Raw genomic sequence first — 18,753 nt, forward strand, 5'->3', positions numbered from 1 at the left:
GGGGCTTCGCGCGGGCAAAGGCGCGGCGGCCGACCGAGCAGACACGAGTTGCCAAAAGTGTATCTCGGCAGCGCGGGGAGGGCCACTGTGTCCGGCGGTAGGGGGAAGTGGGCGGATGCATTGGGATCCAGGTATCCCCTGGGGTCCCAGGCACCTTCCTTTCACCGCTCCTTACCCAAATTGGGATGTCTGTTCGCCGGGGTCGCAGCTCAGGTGGTGACAGAAGCAGCAGGGATTTGGGACTGAATCAGGATTCGAACCTGTCCTCTGGGCAGACCTGCGGAGGAGCTTCCTGGAAAAACTGAGGCTGTTTAGTCCCTGGGGCCCAGTCAGCGGAAATGATGGTTCAGAAGCAAATATTTGCTGCGGGAGGATGATGTGTTTGTCGGTTATGGGGGGGTGGGGGGAAATCACGGTGTTCTATCCAGAGCAAAGTGGAGTCTCAGTTTCTCCTGAAAGGCAGAGAAGCTAAGTGAGGACTGTGAGCTCTGCTGGACCTGCGTTGAAATTCCAGCTCAGCCACTGTCAGGCTGTGTGCCTTCAGGCACTTCCTTAACCTCTCTGTGCTTGAGTGTCTCACCAGTGCTTGGCCGGGGCACCAGAGGGGAGCACAGGCAAAGGCTGGGCGGTGGGACCAGCTGCTGAAGGACCTTGAATGACTAATCCAGGGTTTAGGCTCTTCTCCCAGAACCTGGGGAGCCACAGAAGGCTCATGGGCACCTCAGGGATCAGGTGCAGGAAACTGGCCTCAGGCGCCTCTTTTCTGACATAATTCTCACTCTCTGTTGTGCCACAGGGCTGGTTATTGAAAAACTAGGCAGCTTCTCAGGGTCCTGGGCCTTCTCCTTCTCCAGGGAGGGCTGAGCACACAGTTGGTGCTCAGTAGATGCTCGGGAATTGAACAGATGATGCCCAGTTCCCCGTTGAGATCTCAGATTTGGTTGTTTTCAAGAAAGCCCTGCCTGAGAGCAAGAGGGAGGCTCCCAGTGTTTTTCCCAAATGCTGTTGGAAGTGAAAAATGATGCATTGGGGTGCAGTGTGGGGGTGAGGGGCTGGAAGAGGATGTGGGCTGTCGGATGTGTGTGTGTTGGGGGGGTGGTGACAGGAAGTTTTGCAGGAACCTGTGGGTTTCACTTTTGCTTTTGCATCTCAGACTAAAGGACAATCTTTGTGGCTGATGACATCTGTGGCCTCAGTTTTCCAGGCTGGGAAATGGGTGCAGCTGGTCTCTCCCTCCTCTGGGCTTATTGGTATTGGCAGATGTCGGTGATTTAATTTGCTGGAGAGGCATTGCTTGCTCTCCCACCATGCACCAGGCCCTGTGAGTAATGTCAGGAGAAAGATAACAATATACGTAACATGCCACAATTTACCCAGTGCCAGGCCCAAAGCTGAGCACTGTGTATGCACCTTTGCAAAGTATACAGATGGGGAAATAGGCTCAGCAGAGCAGCTGCACATGGAGCCGTGGATAGGCTGAACCCCTCCTCCGTGCATGTCTTGTCTCCTGAGCCGGTTGCTGACCTCACTCTCCTTGGCCTGCACTGTGCCTTCTGCCTGGGACGCCATTCCTGGCCCTGTGAGGCCCCGAGGTGTCATCGCTCCCTCCCTGAGCAGTTCTCCCGCCAAGGCTGGGCTGCGTTGGCGGCTCAGGCTGTGTGGGCTGATGCACTTGTCGAGAGAGAGCAATCGGAGCCGTTGCCGGGCGACTGCTGGAGTGGGTGGGGGGAACCGTGTCGCTCCCAACTTCCCTCTGCCAGGGCGGGGGCTGGGGCCAGGGCACATATGGGAATTACTGGGCAAGGGTTGCGGGGGGCGCCTGGGTCAGGGGTCTGGTGGCCAGGAGGGAGCTGGGATGAAGGGAGGAAAACATGTGGGCAAAAGTTTGGCAGAACAGGGACTTCCCTGATGGTCCGGTGGGTAAGACTCAGTGCTCCCAATGCAGGGGGGGCCCCAGGTTCGATCCCTGGTCGGGGAGCTAGATCCCGCATGCCGCAACTGAAAGATCCCGTGTGCCGCAACGAAGATCCCACGTGCAAACTAAGACCCGGTGTACCCAAAATAAAATAAATAAATAAACAAATAAATTTTTTTTTTAAAAAAACATTCTTTGAAAAAAAAAAAAAAGTTTGGTAGAACAAGAACAGGACCCAATGTGCAAATGCTGGCTTTGGGGTTTCCAAGGATCAGATTGGCGTTTTAGGGGGATCTTGGGGAGGGGGTCTGCTCAGAGATTGGAGCAGTGGCCCTGGGAAAAGGTGCATAAAATGGAGTGGGCGCCTGCCTCAACCCACCTGTGGGTTCCAGGATCCTCTCCAACCTCTGCCTCATTTGCCATTGTTCCCGGCAGTGGCCACGATGTGGGCAAGGCTGTGGGGCAGGATTGTGGAGCAGCCGTCCCCCCCCGCCCCCCACCCCGGCATTGTGCAGCATGCAGAACTTCCCCCACCAGAGATCGAACCCGTGCCCCCTGCATTGGAAGTGTGGAGTCTTAACCACTGGACCGCCGGGGAAGTCCTGGGCGTGGGATTGTGAACACAGAAGCTGGAGAAGCTGGGCCAGGGCTATGATGTTGCAGAGGGGCGGTCCGCCTGGGGAGCAGAGAGAGAGTGGTCGCCCCCAGCTTCCTGTCCTGCCTGGAAGCCATCACCCATGTGCTCCCAGCTGAGCAAGTGGTCCTGTGAAGCAGGAGTCCTGGACCTGAGCATGTGGTCCTGTGAAGCAGGAGTCCTGGACCTGAGCATGTGGTCCTGTGAAGCAGGAGTCCTGGACTTGTCCCCACCTTCCCCCCCAACAGCTGCCGCAGCGGGAACCGCAAGAGCCTGGTGGTAGGAACGCCCTCGCCGACCCTTTCCCGGCCCCTGTCACCCCTGTCCATCCCAACAGGTGAGCGCGGGGGCAAGCGGGGCAGGGTGGGAGTGTCCTGTCTCCACCCCCACTGACCCAGTTTCCCCCCCCCTCCTCCTCAGCAGGCAGCAGCCCCCTGGATAGTCCTCGGAACTTCTCAGCTGCATCTGCTATCAACTTCCCTTTTGCCCGGAGGTGAGTGGTCTCCGGCTTTGGGGGATGGTGTTGACGTGATGGGCGAGGGGACAGGCAGGGGCATGCACCTGGTGGCTGGACCTGCCTCCTCATTAGCCTTTTCCCCACCCCTGGCCTCTGCCCTGCTGTGGTCTCTCCTCTGGCTTCCGCCCTTGGCAAATGCACACATGCACGCACGGTCTCCTGCAGCCACATCCCGAGCACAGACAGGTAATTTCTATGAGCCCTCCGGGAGGGGCAGGGGGAGGAGGTGGCATGACTTCGTCCAGGAATCACTCATTCACTGAAAGTTGTTAATTCACTTAACAAGACCTGATGGAGGACCTGTTATGTGCCAGGCACTTAGATGTCACTTATTCATTCAACAACGTTTATTCAGTGCCTGCTGGAGGCCGTGCCCTACACTGGGGGCTGAGGAATGGGAGGCTGGACTTTGGCCCTCAGGGAGTCCTCAGTCTGGTGGGAGTGGCCAGCGTGTACTCCAGCAGCTGCAACTTAGAGCAGCTTTGATGGGGGACGTACTGGCCGCTGGTGTCAGGGAAGACTTCCTGGAGGAGGCAGCTGAAGAACAAGGAGAAAACACACAGTGGACTTGCTCACCCTGTATTCCTGTTCTTGGCCTTTTCAGAAGGTCCTTCCTCCCATGGGGCCAGGATCAGCCAGCCACAGTGCTTGCCCTTGGTCCCCACAAGCTGCAGGGTCCTTGCCTTCCTTCCAACTTCTCATTCTCTCCAGGGCCGACGGCAGAAGATGGTCCCTCGCGTCCCTCCCGTCTTCTGGCTATGGAACCAACACGCCCAGCTCCACTGTCTCGGTACTCACAAGTCCTACCTTGGCAGGCAGACAGGGGAGTGCCAGGTTGGGGGTGAGGAAGACACGTCTTTGGGTTTTTTTTTTTTTTTGCAGTACGCGGGCCTCTCACTGTTGTGGCCTCTCCAGCCGCGGAGCACAGGCTCCGGACACGCAGGCTCAGCGGCTATGGCTCACGGGCCTAGCCGCTTCGCGGCATGTGGGATCTTCCCGGACCGGGGCACGAACCCATGTCCCCTGCATCGGCAGGCGGACCCTCAACCACTGCGCCACCCGGGAAGCCCCTTTGGGATTTTTTTTTTAAGGTGTTGGATAGTTATCCAATCAGCAAACATCCTGGCTGGCCCCTCTGTGCCCCATTTTGGGCAATGTTGGGGTGTCCCTGAAAGGACCCAGCCTCAGCCCCAAGGGACTCCTGGTCCGGGATACACAGATATCCTCATCCTTGTGTGGTCAGGGAAGGCCTGGTCAGAGGGGGTCTTGGGGCTGCCAAGGGAGCAGGTAGGGAAGGCTTCCTGGAAGAGGGGACATCAAAGCTGGAGTTTTGAGGGATGCACAGGAGCCAGGCAGGAGAGTTACCATCTGATGACCAGCAGACAGCCTGAGCCTTGAGGGGTAATGCTGGGGTCCTGGCTGTGGCACTGACCATGAACCCATGGCCCCGATACCCCCTCCTGCCAGTCGAGCTCATCCTCCAGGGAGCGCCTCCACCAGCTTCCTTTCCAGCCGACGCCGGACGAACTATGCTTCCTGTCCAAGCATTTCCGCAGCTCAGAGAGCATGGTTGATGAGGAGGGCGGCCACCACTCACCTCGCCTTCGGCCCCGCTCCCGCAGCCTCAGGTGGGCCTCGACCTCTGACCCCAGCCCCAGCCCCTCCCTGGGCTGGCTTTGGGACCCACATCATGGCTCCTCCTCCACCTTTGGTCCTGACCGTGCACAAGCCTGGCCTCCGGCCCTTGGCCCTCAGACCTGACTCAGCCGCCCTTCCCTGGGCTGTGTTTTGGGTCCCATGTCATAAGCCAGTTGTCCCCTCCTTCAGCCCTGGACGCACAACAGGGGCCTTCGACAATGAGATCGTCATGATGAATCACGTGTACCGGGAGAGATTCCCCAAGGTGGGCAGCGCCTGGCGGCTAGACCAGCCCCAGCTCCCTCCATGTTGCTGTCCCTCCAGTGGCACCTGCTGTCTTCCTGGCTGCATCCCCCCTATCTGTCCATTTCTGTTTTTCCCTCTCTCTCTGTCTCAAATTCCCCCCTCCCCCACCCGCACCTGTACACGTTGCTGCTTCTTCTCCAATCTTTGGACCCCATCGTCACATCTTCTCTCTCTCCCGCCCCCATCTGCGCATGTCGCTCCCCAGCCCCATCCAGTGACCAGGTCACCCCATCTCCCCTGCTCCCTGCCCAGGCCACAGCACAGATGGAGGGCCGTCTGCAGGAGTTTCTGGCCGCCTTCTCACCCGGCGCCCGGCTGGCACTGGCTGACGGCGTCCTGGGTTTCATCCACCACCAAATCATCGAGCTGGCCCGCGACTGCCTGGCCAAGTCTGGAGAGGCTCTTGTCACCTCCCGCTACTTCCTGGAGATGCAGGAGAAGCTGGAGAGGCTGCTGCAGGATGTGCGTGGGGGCAGGGGAGCGCAGGGTTTAGGAGTCCCCAAGGAGGGCAGGGCAGGACCAAGGACTTGCAGATGACGCTACCACCCATCTGCCCCCAGGCCCATGAGCGCTCAGACAGTGAGGAAGTTGGCTTCATTGTCCAGCTTGTCCGGAAGCTGCTGGTCATCATCTCGCGGCCAGCGAGGCTCCTCGAGTGCCTGGTGAGTATCTTGGCACATGGCCAGGTGCCGGGCTGAGTCCAGGCACCCAACGGTCCTGCCGAGATACAAGAGACAGGCCCCATCGTATAGGGCTTTGAGAGGAATGCTGGGGGCTGCCGGGCTGCGGCGGGCTTCCCAGAAGAGGGGCCGGGAGCTAAGATCCCAGGGACGAGTTGGAGCCACTGGCGAGGATGCTTCAGACAGAGGGAGCGGCGTGTGCAAAGGCCTGCAGGTGGGACCAGGCCTCGGCTGACCAACCCCTCTGCACCCCCAGGAGTTTGACCCTGAGGAGTTTTACCACCTGCTGGAGGCTGCCGAGGGCCAGGCCCGCGAGGGCCAGGGCATCAAGACGGACCTGCCGCGGTACATCATTGGGCAGCTGGGCCTGGCTAAGGACCCCCTCCAGGGTGAGCTGGGGGTGGGGCAGAAAGAAGAAACTGGGGTGAGATTGCGGTGGAGCCGGGATTCCAACCCATGCCCACCTGACTCCAGAGCCTCCACACTCTCTCTTTGGCCCTGTCCTCAACCACCTGCAGGGCATATTATGGGGAAAGTGCCCAGGATTCCGGGGTAAGGTGGCCACAAGTTGGAGCCCCTGACCTGCCAAGTCCTCAAATGCTAAGTCAAGTTGGGCCAGGGTACCAGAGGACCACCTTTAGCAGTGGCATCCACGTTGTCCTGTGAATTCACAAAGCACTTTCCCAATTTCATCCTACTGTGGCCCGGGAAGTGGGAGTCAGACGGGGCAGCCCATGGGCACGACCAAGGTGGCCGAGAACCCCCCAGCCAGGACAGGGGAACAACCGAGACATGGTGCTAGGGGAGCGTTGAACCTGCCCTGGTCCAGGGGTGGTTGGGGGAGCTCTGGGAAGAGAGGATATTCAGGCTGGGGCCTGGAGGATGGAAAGGTGTGCAGATTTAGGGGAGAGAGAAAATGAACCGGGCAGGGGGAATGGTGAAGGCAAAGGTTCTGAGGTGGGTCTGTGTCTGGTGTGTTGGAAGAGCAGCGAGGAAAGGGGTGTGGCTGAGGAAGGAGGGGAGCTGGGGGGAGGCGACGGGGTCAGCAGGGACCAGCCGCAGTGGCCAGCGTCCACTGGGATTGGGCTGCCATTGTCCCCATTTAAAGCCAGAGAGACTGAGGCTCCGGGCAGATGAGATTGAGCTGGGGTTCAGGCCCAGGTGTGCCCGAGACCAGATCGCCCATGGACTAGCCGTGTGGCCGCAGCCAACCTCTTTTCTGTCTCATGAAGATGACGCAGGTGGCACTGTGGGTGGGCCCGGGTGTCAGAGGAAACACGAAGTGGCCAGGCAGGCAGGTGGCAGCTGAGGCTGCGGGGGCAGTCATCTACCCAGCACCGCGCAGTGGGCCCACTGACAGTGGGACGGGCGGGCTGCATCTGAACCCGGGCCTCCCTCACCCTGAGGCTCACTGCCTCATCTTAGCCTTGCTCTGTGACCGCAAGACACTGTCTTCATGGCCACCGTCACTGCTGTTGTTCACCAGCTGCACACTCCCACCCGGGGCCACCCCTCTGCTAAGCCCCAGGGCTGGAAACTAAGGGGGCTCGCCTGGGCCATGCCCTGAGCTGAGGAGGATGTTAGGAGCCATCACCCAGAGGGGCAGCGTCACAGCCGGTGTTCACAGGCCCAAGACTTGGGGCCAGGGTTCAAGGTAGGCTGAGCATTCGGAGCCTGGGCTTCCCACCGGCCCTTCTAGAAGGTTCCTTAGTCGTTCAGCCCAGCTTCCTGGGTTTGACCGACACCTGGACGCAGTAGGGGCTGAATGACAGTATCGTGGGAGCTGGTCAGGGGCGGCACCATTTCCCCAGCCCAGGATGAGCCCTGGAGGCCTCCGGAAGTCTCCGGGTGGTGGAGGGGCGGGGCTCAGAAACCCCATTTGAGGCTCCTCCCTCATTTTACAGAGACGGTGCCTCTGAGTCACCTTGATGACAGTGGAGGACAGCCCCCAGCACCAGCACCGGAGTCCCCAGAAGTAAGACGCAGAGCTTTGGCGGCCCCACCTGTCTTGTTCTTTTGACGGTAGATCAGGTGGCCATGAGAAGGGCTGGGTTTGCTGTTTGCTGAGGTTTTGCATACAGCAGGTGCTTAATGAACGCCTGTGACTTTGGGGGGGATGGTGGGGGCAGGTGAGACTGCCCTGCCATGGAGGTTGGGCAGGGCAGGGTTGGAGGGGGCACTGCAGAATGTGTAGGAGTTTTCTGGAAGGAGGGCATGCGTAGCTTAAGCAAAAGCTCAAACTCGGAAGCTGAGTTTGACAAGTTTGTGTAGGAGAAGAGGTAGCGTCAGGTGCCAGGACCAGCAATTGGGACTTGCGGGCAGGAAGAACACAGCCTGCTCAGCGGTGGGGCAGGACCCTGACCCCTCTTGCTACCCACCCCCCCAGAGTCGTGCCCTGGTCGGCCCTTCACGGAGGAAGCCCTGTGAGAGCGACTTCGAGACTATCAAACTCATTAGCAATGGGGCCTACGGGTGAGTCCTTGGGTACCCCATAGACCCATTTCTCAGATGCCCATGGGGATGGTTGAAGCCCACACAGCCCCTGAGTGTGCAGACAGGGAAACTGAGGCCTGAAGAGGGAAGTGGAGGCACAAAACAGCAGGGGCATGGCCTTGGAAGGGCTTGTCCGTGATCTAGGTCCTTACTTACCCCAGGTGTTTGGGGTTCTAGGAATCTGGGGACTGAGCAAGGGAAAAGATGGCCACACGATGGCAGTAGCGTGCGCGAAGCATTCTTTAAGTGCCGCTTTGACGGATTTGCTTTGGGGGAGGGGGAGGAGTCCCTCACAGCATAAGACCGTTGTGGGGTCTGGGACGGAGGGGGGCTTTCAGAGGAGGCTCCGCAGCACAGTGGGGGGGTCTCTGGGTCTGAGAGCTCCACAGGGCAGGAGCGGCTTGGGGTCTTTAATAGCCCCAGAGTTTATCTTATCTACAAGGTATGCAAAACCAGCAGGCTCTAAATGGCTAAAAGTCTGCTTATTTGACTTGTAGTTAAAGCGATTTGAGTGTGTGCCAGCGGGGCTTTTGAGCTAACGGGTCTCAGTCGGCTGTGAAGAAATAAACAACCTAGGGGGTCATCTTTGGCTCTTTATATGACACCAGGGAGAGTGGCTTAAACCCACGGGGTGGCCGCTTTGGGAGAAGGGAGGGCACAGCGCAGGCAAAGGCACAGCGGGTTGGGTTCTGGACCCAGGTCGGGTCCCAGTGCTTGCCGGGACCTGGATCTCGGGCCTCAGCGAGCCCGGCTCCCCCCCACCCCACCCCGCCCCGCCCCAGGGCCGTCTACCTGGTGCGGCACCGGGAAACGAGGCAGCGCTTTGCCATCAAGAAGATCAACAAGCAGAACCTGATCCTTCGCAACCAGATCCAGCAGGTCTTCGTGGAGCGCGACATCCTCACCTTCGCTGAGAACCCGTTTGTGGTCAGCATGTTCTGCTCGTTCGAGACCCGGCGCCACCTCTGCATGGTTATGGAGTATGTGGAAGGTGCGGTCACTGGGGCTTGCATGCCTCCAGAGCAATGGAGAGCTTACTCCTGATCCAGAAGAAATACCTTATCCCTCCTTTGATCAAGCCCGCAGTCTGCTCTGTCCTCCATGGGGTCCCAGCCTGCCTTGGGGGACCCTCAGTCTGTGGTGGGGGACCCAGCCTCAGGGAGTTGGAACTGGGGGATCCCAAAGAGAAGTGTGAGGGCAGGACCCTAGGGTATAGGGGTAGGATGGACAGCCTAGGCAGGAGGGACTGGTGGGCAAGGGCCTAGAGGCTAGAGCAGCGAAGGGAGGGAGGCGTGCGTCAGAAGGACTAGGGGGGTTGGGGGCCAGGGTGAGGAGTTGTGGGATCAGGTTTGCAGTTCAGGAAAGAGCAGGGCCTTCAGGTAAGTGCAGGACATGCATTTAACCAAGCGGCTGCCGGGTGAGCAGAGGAAGCGTGCACTTAGGAGGCACCAGCTGTGTACAGGGGAAGGGACTGTGCACTTAACAGAGCTGCTGCCCTGCCAGGGGAAAATCAGAAGGCAGGGTCTGCCTATCCTCCCGCACCTCCCAGGTCCCCACCCCAATTCAGGACAGATTGGAGGCACTTTCCAGAAGGTGGGGAGGGCACATAGGCACAAGTCTGGGCACGGCTGTAGAGCCGAGGGCCTCTGTGAGCACGTCCACCCCTCTGCAGGCGGCGACTGTGCCACGCTCCTAAAGAACATGGGCCCGCTGCCCGTGGATATGGCCCGCATGTACTTCGCCGAGACGGTGCTCGCGCTGGAGTACCTGCACAACTATGGCATCGTGCACAGGGACCTCAAGCCAGACAAGTGAGTGGGCCTGGCTCTCAGGGGGCGGGGCTCAGAGTAGCCTGGGGGCGGGGCCTCTGAGTGGGTCTGGGACTGCTCAGGAGCCCCACCACCTAGATTCTCCTGGCATCATGGGCCCCCTGCTGGTAGAAAGCAGGGATCTTGGCAATGTTGAGCACCTGGTGTGTACTGAGAGAGCAGGTATTTAATAGGCGCCTGCTGTGTGCAGGGGAAGGACAGTGCACTTATCGAGGTGCTGGCCAGGCAGAGTGAGGGGGCACAGACTGGACAGGGGAAGGGACCATGCACTCACAGAGCTGCTGCCACACAAGGGAAGTGAACATGCACTTATGAGGCACCAGCTATATACAAAGAGCAGGGACATGCACTTTGCAAGACCTTATGTGTAGAGAAAGGGACTGCATGTCTTGAGCTCCTGCTGTGTGTTAGTGCAGGGAAGAAAGAGAGTCCTAGAGTGTTTATTTTATCCTAGTTTCTAGTAGGCACCTACTGAGTGCCCGGTGCTCTCTGGGTGACTGAAAAACGCAAGTGTGAGTGTAAATAATCCCTCATACTTTGTAACCCTTTCATAATTTTCAAAGCACTCTTCCGTACATTAGTTGAGCACCTCCTGTGTACAGAGGAAAGGGCTGCTCTTTCATCAAGTGCCCTTTGGATACCAGGCAAGAAGTATGAGTTTCTCAGGTACTTGCCATGTGGAGGTGTGGACATAAGCGTTAAGAATCTGCATGTTTTCAGGGCATCTTGTAGTTTGCAAGTGGCTTAGAAAACAAAGCACCTGTATTTGGCACCTGCTGTATACCTGCGCCTGTGCTCACCGTTTTAAGGAACCCAGACGGCGGTATAACTAACTTCTCGCACACTGATGACCTTTTTGAGTTTATAAAGCACATTTTTTAGCTGGCGTGTATTTACTGGGCACCAGCTGTGGAAAGGTGATCAGAACCACAGTTATTAGGCAATGACTGTGTGTCAGTCCCCGAACACTGCAGCCATCTTTTTATAAAGTTTTTATGTTGAGGTCAGCATGCATTGATCACCTACTGTGTGCCAGGGATATGGGTCCCTTTCCAATGGAGGTACTTGCTGTGTGGAGGCGTGAAGAGCCCTGCATGTTTTCAGGGCATCTTGTTTGCGAGTGGCTTCGAAAACAAAGCAAATGTGTGTTGGCATCTGCTGTGTACCTGGGCCTCTGTGCTCGACGCTCTAAGGCTGCTTGCTTTGTGCCCATTGGGCCTCTGTGGGATCATCCTGGAGTGGGATCTTCCAAGTGTCCCCAAGGCAGGGCCTGCCCCTCCCAAGCTCAGGACCCTCATCTGAAAAACGGTGTGGGAAGGTGCAGCCCTGGAGGGTTCAGGGAGGGATAGGCCTACACAGTAGTTGCTCCAGAAAAATATTTTTTCCTCTTTGCTTCGGAAAATTTCAAATACACCCCAAGTCAGGAGACGGTACATTTGTTTGCTAGGGTTGCCCTAACAAAGTACCACAGACTCGGGGGCTTAAACAACAGAAATTTATTCTCACAGTTCTGGAGGCCAGAAGTCCAAGGTCAAGGTGTCGGCAGGGCTGCGCTCCCTCTGAAGGTGATGGGGAAGGGTGTGTTCCAGGCCTTTCTCTCGGTTTCTGGTAGTCCCTAGGCTGTGGTGCTCCTCCTGTGTGCGTGTCTGTGTCCAAATTCCCCTTTTTATTTTATTTATTTATTTTTTACTTTTTAAAATATTTATTTGGTTGCACTGGGTCTTAGTTGCGGCAGGTGGGCTCCTTAGTTTCGGCCCACCAGCTCCTTAGTTGCGACACGCATGTGGGACCTAGTTCCCTGACCAGGGATCGAACCTGGGCCACCTGCATTGGGAGCTCTGAGTCTTAACCACTGGACCACCACAGAAGTCCCCAGAAATTTATTTTTAAATGGGCAGATGTCCCCCGGAGGTGCGTGAAAATGTGACTTTATAAAATAAAGCTGGCGCATATCATTTTATCACTTAAAATATTCATATCCTTAAGCTTGCAGGAGAACATGAACAGCAGCATACATGGTAGGTGTGTAAGTTTTAAAAAACTGGTGCGCCCATGAGAGGCACAAATATTTCTGTACACAGCAGGTGCTAAAGACATGTTCACTTAACAACAGGTGCTTACAAAGTATTCAGTTTGTTAAAATCATGGATGCACGTACAAGAATAAGCTGTAGATCCCCCCCAGGAGGTGTTCACGAAACGTTTTCATGCCCAGTGGGGACATGCTGTGATTCTCAGGAACTTAGCTTTTGCACAGCGGAGTATACAGTAGGTGCTCAAGAGCAACACCAGATGCACCCAGTTGGTGCACAGAGATGTTTGCCAAATTTGTAATATTGCCCAAGACCCGCTGCTTCTTTCAGTAATGTGATCATACACAGGCAGTGCTTTCTGATCCATGGAGGGGTTGGGCCGCCTCCTGTAGGACCAAGTTCTGGGGGGGGCGAGGGGGCGGGAGCAGCCAGGCACCTCGGGCCCCCCAGCCCTGAGCGCACCACCCGCCTGCCCACAGCCTGCTCATCACCTCGCTCGGCCACATCAAGCTAACTGACTTCGGCCTGTCTAAGATCGGGCTCATGAGTATGGCCACCAACCTCTACGAGGGCCACATCGAGAAGGACACTCGGGAGTTCGTGGACAAGCAGGTGGGCGGGGCTGCCTCCCTCTGCCCGAAGCCTGAGCCCAGGACATGGGGAGACTTTGCAGCAAAAAGGAGAAAAGAAACTATCCCTGTAATTCTACCTATACTTTCTTCCCTGGCTGGGGGCGGTCTTTCATTTCCCTGTCCCACCTGGCCCAGGTATGCGGGACGCCTGAGTACATTGCCCCCGAGGTGATCTTCCGCCAGGGCTACGGGAAGCCAGTGGACTGGTGGGCCATGGGCGTCGTCCTCTACGAATTCTTGGTGGGCTGTGTGCCATTCTTCGGAGATACCCCTGAGGAACTCTTTGGCCAGGTGGTCAGTGGTGCGTTCCCCCTGCCCTGTCGCCCCAGGTTTAAGTCTCAGCCCCACTTTGGCTCCGGTTGGTGGTCCCCCCTGCCTTTGCCGGGGAGGGGAGCAGGCCCACTTGTGGATTGGGCACCTATGGCGTGCCCGGCCCCAGCTGAGCCCTGGGGACACAGCCAAGGGCGAGAGGGACAGTAAGGGAGATAAATAAGCAAATTATGGAGCAATCAGAGGCAAAAAATGCTGAGGAGGGAAGGAAGCAGGGAGAAGGGAGGGGGCGGGGGGCGGGTGCAGGGGTGCTATATTAAATAGAGAGTCATGCAGGGCCACACTGGGTGACGTGTGGGCAAAGACTTAAAGGAGCGAGAGGGAGTCACAGAGATGGATGAAGGGAAGGTGCTCAGGGCAGAGGGCACAGCCAGAACAAAGGCTGTATGGGACCAAGCCTGGTATGCTGAAGGAGCAGAGGAGGCTGATGGCTGGGAGCATAGAAAGGGGAGGTGGTAGGAGGTGCTAGGAAGCGCTATCCCCAGTCGCTCATTCCCTCCTCTCATTTTAGATGAGATCATGTGGCCAGAGGGGGACGAAGCCCTTCCAGCTGACGCCCAGGACCTCATCACCAGGCTGCTCCGACAGAGCCCCCTGGACCGTCTGGGCACTGGTACGTAGGTGTGGGTGAGGCCCAGGTGGGTGGGATGGGGGCTGGGGTAAACAAGAGCTCTATTTGAGAGGCTGCATAGAGGAGGGGGACTTGAAACTGGGGTTTTGACGGATGCATAGGAGCTCACCAAGAACTAGCATAAGATTTTGAAGAGTAGCAGGTAGCTGGGTCTGGTTCAGACAAGGGGCACTGAGGCTGTGTGTATGAGCCTGCCAGGTTGCCATGGGCTGTGTCCTACGGTCCCCAAGGCCCAGCCCAGTGGATCCCACTGTCCCAAGTTTCCCCAGCCACCAAAATATTGATTAAGGGACTATTTAATATTCATGCAGCCACCCATTATGTGGCCACTACAGATCACAGTCAGGATGAAGCTTGGCCACTGGAGAGGACTATGGGGGCTGAGGTTGGGGAACAGGATACAGTCAGCTCTGCTTCATGCAGTCAGCTCTGCTCCGTGGGGTAGAAACATGTGGGAAAAACCCCCTCCTAAGGTTCTGGGGTTTCTCCAGGTGATGGGATCTCAGAGTCCAGCAGAGGGAAGAGCAGGGCCTGGGTTCTAGCCCTAGCTTGGTTCCCCTATGGGCTCTTAAAGGATGGCTCGTTTCCCCTCTCATCTTTCTGGTTCTGTGTTGGCCAAGTTTGGGTTCATAATTGGCCCAGGGGGCCATGGGGGGTGGGGACCAGCAGGGCTCAGCCAGGCATGTCTGCAGGAGGCACCCACGAAGTAAAGCAGCACCCCTTCTTCTGGACACTGGACTGGGCGGGGCTTCTGCGACACAAGGCCGAGTTTGTGCCGCAGCTTGAAGCTGAGGACGACACCAGCTACTTCGACAGTAAGCAGGGGTCCAGGAGGTGGGCTGTGCTGTCCCACGATCTCCTGGGGTGGTGAGGGGTGTCTAACAGGGTCTCCACCCCAGCTTGGTGCCTCACCTTGGGCCTGGAGCTTCCAACTTCCTGAGCTTTCCAAGAAGCTGGGGCATGTCTGCTGGCTGCCCCCCTGCCTGGATTTCCTATGCGTCTGAGCTCAGGAGGCTGTCGCACCACCTTGGGTTGCGGGAGGGGAAACCAAGGCACTGCATGTGGCAGCCCTTGCCTGGGGGTCCCCCAGCAGGTTCAGCCTCCTGAGTGTCAGCCCTGACCAGGCATGGAGCCCTGCCTGCCATACAGGAGGGTGGGGTGCCTCGCTCAGCTTTGGTGGAGGGGTCCCCTCGAGCACTTGAGGTGAGCTCAGACAAATCTCCTTCTCCCCACTCGGGGCTCTGGCCAAACACAGAGTAAACGCCCCCAGCTTCCAGTACCTCCTCCAGAACTTGATGTGTGATCTTGGGCATGTCAGAGGTCCTCTCTGAGCATCTGTTTCCTTTTCTGTAAGATGAGGGACATCCTTTATGTTTGAGAGGCACAATTTTACCTAACTCTGGGTAACCCATCTTAAGGGTGAGGAAACTGAGACACAAGAATTCCCATCCACAGTCCCACAGCTTTTAGGAACACAACTGGGATTTATTCCCAGATACTAAATCTGCCACCCAAGCCTCCTCTGGTCCTTAAACATACCAAGCCTGGTCCCACCACAAAGCCTTTGCCCTGACAGTGTCTCCCGACCTGGGAGGCCCTCTCCACATCACCCCACAGCCCCTGTGTCCACCTCCCCCAGCATCAGGTGGGCTGCACATGCCTTTCCCTCCCGCAGCGCGCTCAGAGCGTTACCGTCACCTGGGCTCTGAAGATGACGAGACGAATGATGAGGAGTCATCCACGGAGATCCCCCAGTTCTCATCCTGTTCCCACCGGTTCAGCAAGGTGAGCCTGGGCCCTGGATGTAGCTAGTGCTCAGGAAACAGGGCAAGATGTTTGGGGGGTTTTTTTCTTTTTTTTATTGTAGTGAAATACATGTAACGTAAAATAGACTATTTTAGCTATTTTAAACTGTACATACAATTCAGTGACATTTAGTACATTCGCAGTGTTGTGCAACCGCCACCTGTATCTAGTTCCAGAACATTTCCATCATCCCCAAAGGGCAACCTTGTACCCGGCTGCAGTCACTCCTCGTTTCCCCTTCCCCCGCTCCCCGGCAACCACTCATCTGCTTTCTGTCTCTATGCATTTCCCTGTTCTGGACATTTCACATACATAGAATCATACGCTATGTGGGACCACTGGGGAATTCCCTGTGTCTGGCTTCTTAAGGTCGATCCACATGGTAGCATGTGTCAGGGCTTCATTCCTTGTTGTGGCTGAATAATATTCCATTGTGTGGTTGGACCATATTTTGTTTGATCCACTCATCAGTTGATGGACATTTGGGTTGTTTCCACTTTGGGGCAATTGTAAATAGATCTGCTATGCTGGGTGTTATATTATAGCCTCATCAGCTTAACTTGAGTTCCTTCCTTTGTTTATAATTTCATTTAAAAACCTGCACTGCTTATGGGTCTGGGCCCCAGGCAGGAAACCCCAGCTGTGGCCCCTTGGTAGCCAGGCCGCTCTGAGCCTCAGTTTCTCCACCTGTACAGTGGGCTAAAGACTCTACATCTTGGGCTTCCCTGGTGGCGCAGTGGTTGAGAGTCCGCCTGCCGATGCAGGGGACACGGGTTCGTGCCCCGGTCCGGGAAGATCCCACATGCCGCGGAGCGGCTGGGCCCGTGAGCCGTGGCCACTGAGCCTGCGCGTCCGGAGCTTGTGCTCCGCAACAAGAGGCCACAGCAGTGAGAGGCCCGCGTACCGCAAAAAAAAAAAAAAAAAAAAAAAATCTGTACGTCTTTAGAGATGTGGTAAGTAAGCATCTGAGGAAGTGACTCAGGGAAGTGTCAGGCATGTAGGAAACACTCAACTAAGCCGTCCCCCACGAATGCGGTTGTTGTTACGGTTTTTTTGTTTCTGTTTTTTTTTTTATGATGTGGACCTTTTTTTTTTTTTCAGGTACTATCTGAATTTATTGAAGGGCTTCTTAATCTAGGGTTTGTGAACTTGCATGGGAATAAATTACATCTTTATTTTCACTAATCTCTAACTGAAATTTGGTATGTTTTCCAATTGTAATATAAGCAACAAATCACAGTAATATTAGCATGACCTTGACTTTGTCACCAATACAAATCATGGATTTTTCACATCACTCTGGAGTCGTTGTAAAATATCTTTCAAGTTCAAAACTACTTCAAAATTATGGTACTTATGAGACCTGCTAGATCTTGTTATTTAATGCATTACTAAAGAGGCACGTATAGTACCATATTGCTGGTTTAAAAAATATTCTAATATTATTTTAATATAATCAGCCTCACTTGCAACCTGACCTGTTTCATTTGATGCATTTAAAAATACTACTCTGAGGGCTTCCCAGGTGGCGCAGTGGTTGAGAGTCCGCCTGCCGATGCAGGGGACACGGGTTCGTGCCCCGGTCTGGGAAGATCCCACATGCCGCGGCGCGGCTGGGCCCGTGAGCCATGGCCACTGAGCCTGCGCATCCGGAGCCTGTGCTCCGCAGCGGGAGAGGCCACAGCAGTGAGAGGCCCGCATACCGCAAAAAAAAAAAAAAAAAAAAAAAAATACTACTCTGAGAAGGGGTCTGTAGGTGTCACCAGTTTGCCAAAGGGGCTCATGTACAGAAATCCATGCTTGTCATGATGGTAGCAGCTCCTCCTCAGAAGCCTCAAGGGCCAGAGCTCTGCCCAGAACTCCCCTTCGTATGTGGACCATTTTTTAAAGTCTTTATTGAATTTGTTTCGATATTGCTTCTGTTTTATGTTTTGGTTTTTTGGCTGCAAGGCATGTGGGATCTCAACTCCCTGACCAGGGATTGAACCCACACCCCCTGCATTGGAAGGCGAAGTCTTAACCACTGGACTGCCAGGGAAGTCCCGTTACTGTTATTTTTAATTGCTTCCCAGGTCTACAGCAGCTCTGAGTTCCTGGCCGTCCAGCCCACCCCAACCTTTGCTGAACGGAGCTTCAGTGAGGACCGGGAGGAAGGGTGGGAGCGCAGCAGTGAGGGGGACTATGGGCGCCGGCTGAGCACCACCGAGGTCCGGTAGGTGGGCTGGGGAGTATAAGCAGGTCCAGCTTCCAAACCTGCTAAGAGGTGGAGCCACAAAGTCTTAACATTGGAAAGAGCTTCCCAGTGGCCCAGTAGAAAAGGGTAAAACATATTGGCCAGCCTGTCAGACCCCTGCCAATCTGGCCCCTATCATCACTCCCTTTGGCTTTGCATTCCTAACCACACTAAACCTAAAGCAGCCATGTACCATCACACTGCTAGGCTTTTGCTTGCGCTGTTTCCTCTGCCCAGAATACCCTTTGCTCATGAAGTCCCTTTCATCTTTCAATGTCCAAACTCACAGAAATAATCAACGTCTGCTAGAGGATGGGCGTTGGAAGCTAGGTTTTAAAAATTGAATAGGAGTTCTCTGGGCAGTCACAGAGGACAGAGCAGGCAGAGGGAACTCACCTTATATTTACAAATTACCTCTGACTCTAGGCTGAGAGTTAAGGTATGGTCACTAGGGGAGACTGGGTGTCCTGGGGTGAGGGCACCTGGCAGGTGTGACTCAGGCTCTTCCCTGCTACAGGCTGAGGTCCTGCACATCCTCCGGTTCCTCCTGCCACTTACCCTTTTCCCAGCCTGAGCGGGGCCCTAGCCCATCTTTCCTGAACACCATCAACCTGGACACGATGCCCAAATTTGCCTTCTCATCAGAGGATGAGGGAGTCGGCCCAGCTCCTGTGGGCCCCAAAAGGCCCGTCTTCATTCTCGGGGAGCCCGACCCACCCCCAGCAGCCACCCCAGTGTTGCCCAAGCCCTCAAGCCTTTCTGGTAGGTGGAATCCAGGGTGGGAGGGATGGTGTCATGGAGAGTTTCCCACAGGAGGGACTATTTGAGATGGGTTTTGAAGGATGAGTAGGAGTTCTCTAGAGACAACATTCACTTGTGTAGCAAAGGCCTCAGTCTGAGGGTGATACCCCCCAGCTTCATTGGATTAGGATGGGAGAGAGGAATTGAACTGGGGAGCTCCAAGAGTGGGAGTTAGGAATCTGACTGGGGTGAGGGGAAGGCTTCTTGAAGTAGGGGACTTGAAGAGTGGAGCTTCCCAGGGAGAGCAGTGAAAGAAAGGTGTGCAGGAAGAGGGAA

At 56.0% G+C, this 18,753-nt stretch overlaps 1 protein-coding gene across 16 annotated transcripts in view; it reads left to right on the forward strand.

The window, feature by feature from the left end:
* MAST3 (microtubule associated serine/threonine kinase 3) overlaps positions 1-18,753 on the forward strand; it is a 38,119-nt gene that overhangs the window by 13,623 nt on the left and 5,743 nt on the right. For 5 of the 16 annotated variants that reach the window (XM_067733219.1, XM_067733222.1, XM_067733209.1 and 2 more), the window contains 20 exons: positions 2,798-2,886; positions 2,970-3,042; positions 3,232-3,252; positions 3,778-3,856; positions 4,534-4,694; positions 4,894-4,969; positions 5,263-5,472; positions 5,571-5,672; positions 5,947-6,079; positions 7,595-7,665; positions 8,077-8,162; positions 8,966-9,174; positions 9,856-9,994; positions 12,524-12,656; positions 12,812-12,977; positions 13,518-13,619; positions 14,330-14,452; positions 15,313-15,422; positions 17,516-17,655; positions 18,194-18,438. In XM_067733219.1, the coding sequence (XP_067589320.1) occupies positions 2,798-2,886; positions 2,970-3,042; positions 3,232-3,252; positions 3,778-3,856; positions 4,534-4,694; positions 4,894-4,969; positions 5,263-5,472; positions 5,571-5,672; positions 5,947-6,079; positions 7,595-7,665; positions 8,077-8,162; positions 8,966-9,174; positions 9,856-9,994; positions 12,524-12,656; positions 12,812-12,977; positions 13,518-13,619; positions 14,330-14,452; positions 15,313-15,422; positions 17,516-17,655; positions 18,194-18,438 (2,468 nt within the window). Of the gene's footprint in view, positions 1-40; positions 1,322-2,797; positions 2,887-2,969; positions 3,043-3,231; positions 3,253-3,777; positions 3,857-4,533; positions 4,695-4,893; positions 4,970-5,262; positions 5,473-5,570; positions 5,673-5,946; positions 6,080-7,594; positions 7,666-8,076; positions 8,163-8,965; positions 9,175-9,855; positions 9,995-12,523; positions 12,657-12,811; positions 12,978-13,517; positions 13,620-14,329; positions 14,453-15,312; positions 15,423-17,515; positions 17,656-18,193; positions 18,439-18,753 lie in introns of those variants that run through there. The other 11 variants (XM_067733221.1, XM_067733210.1, XM_067733214.1 and 8 more) reach the window with 5 other exon arrangements.

Source organism: Pseudorca crassidens, chromosome 3 (genome assembly GCF_039906515.1).
Source record: "Pseudorca crassidens isolate mPseCra1 chromosome 3, mPseCra1.hap1, whole genome shotgun sequence".
In the NCBI taxonomy this organism is placed as follows: domain Eukaryota; kingdom Metazoa; phylum Chordata; class Mammalia; order Artiodactyla; family Delphinidae; genus Pseudorca; species Pseudorca crassidens.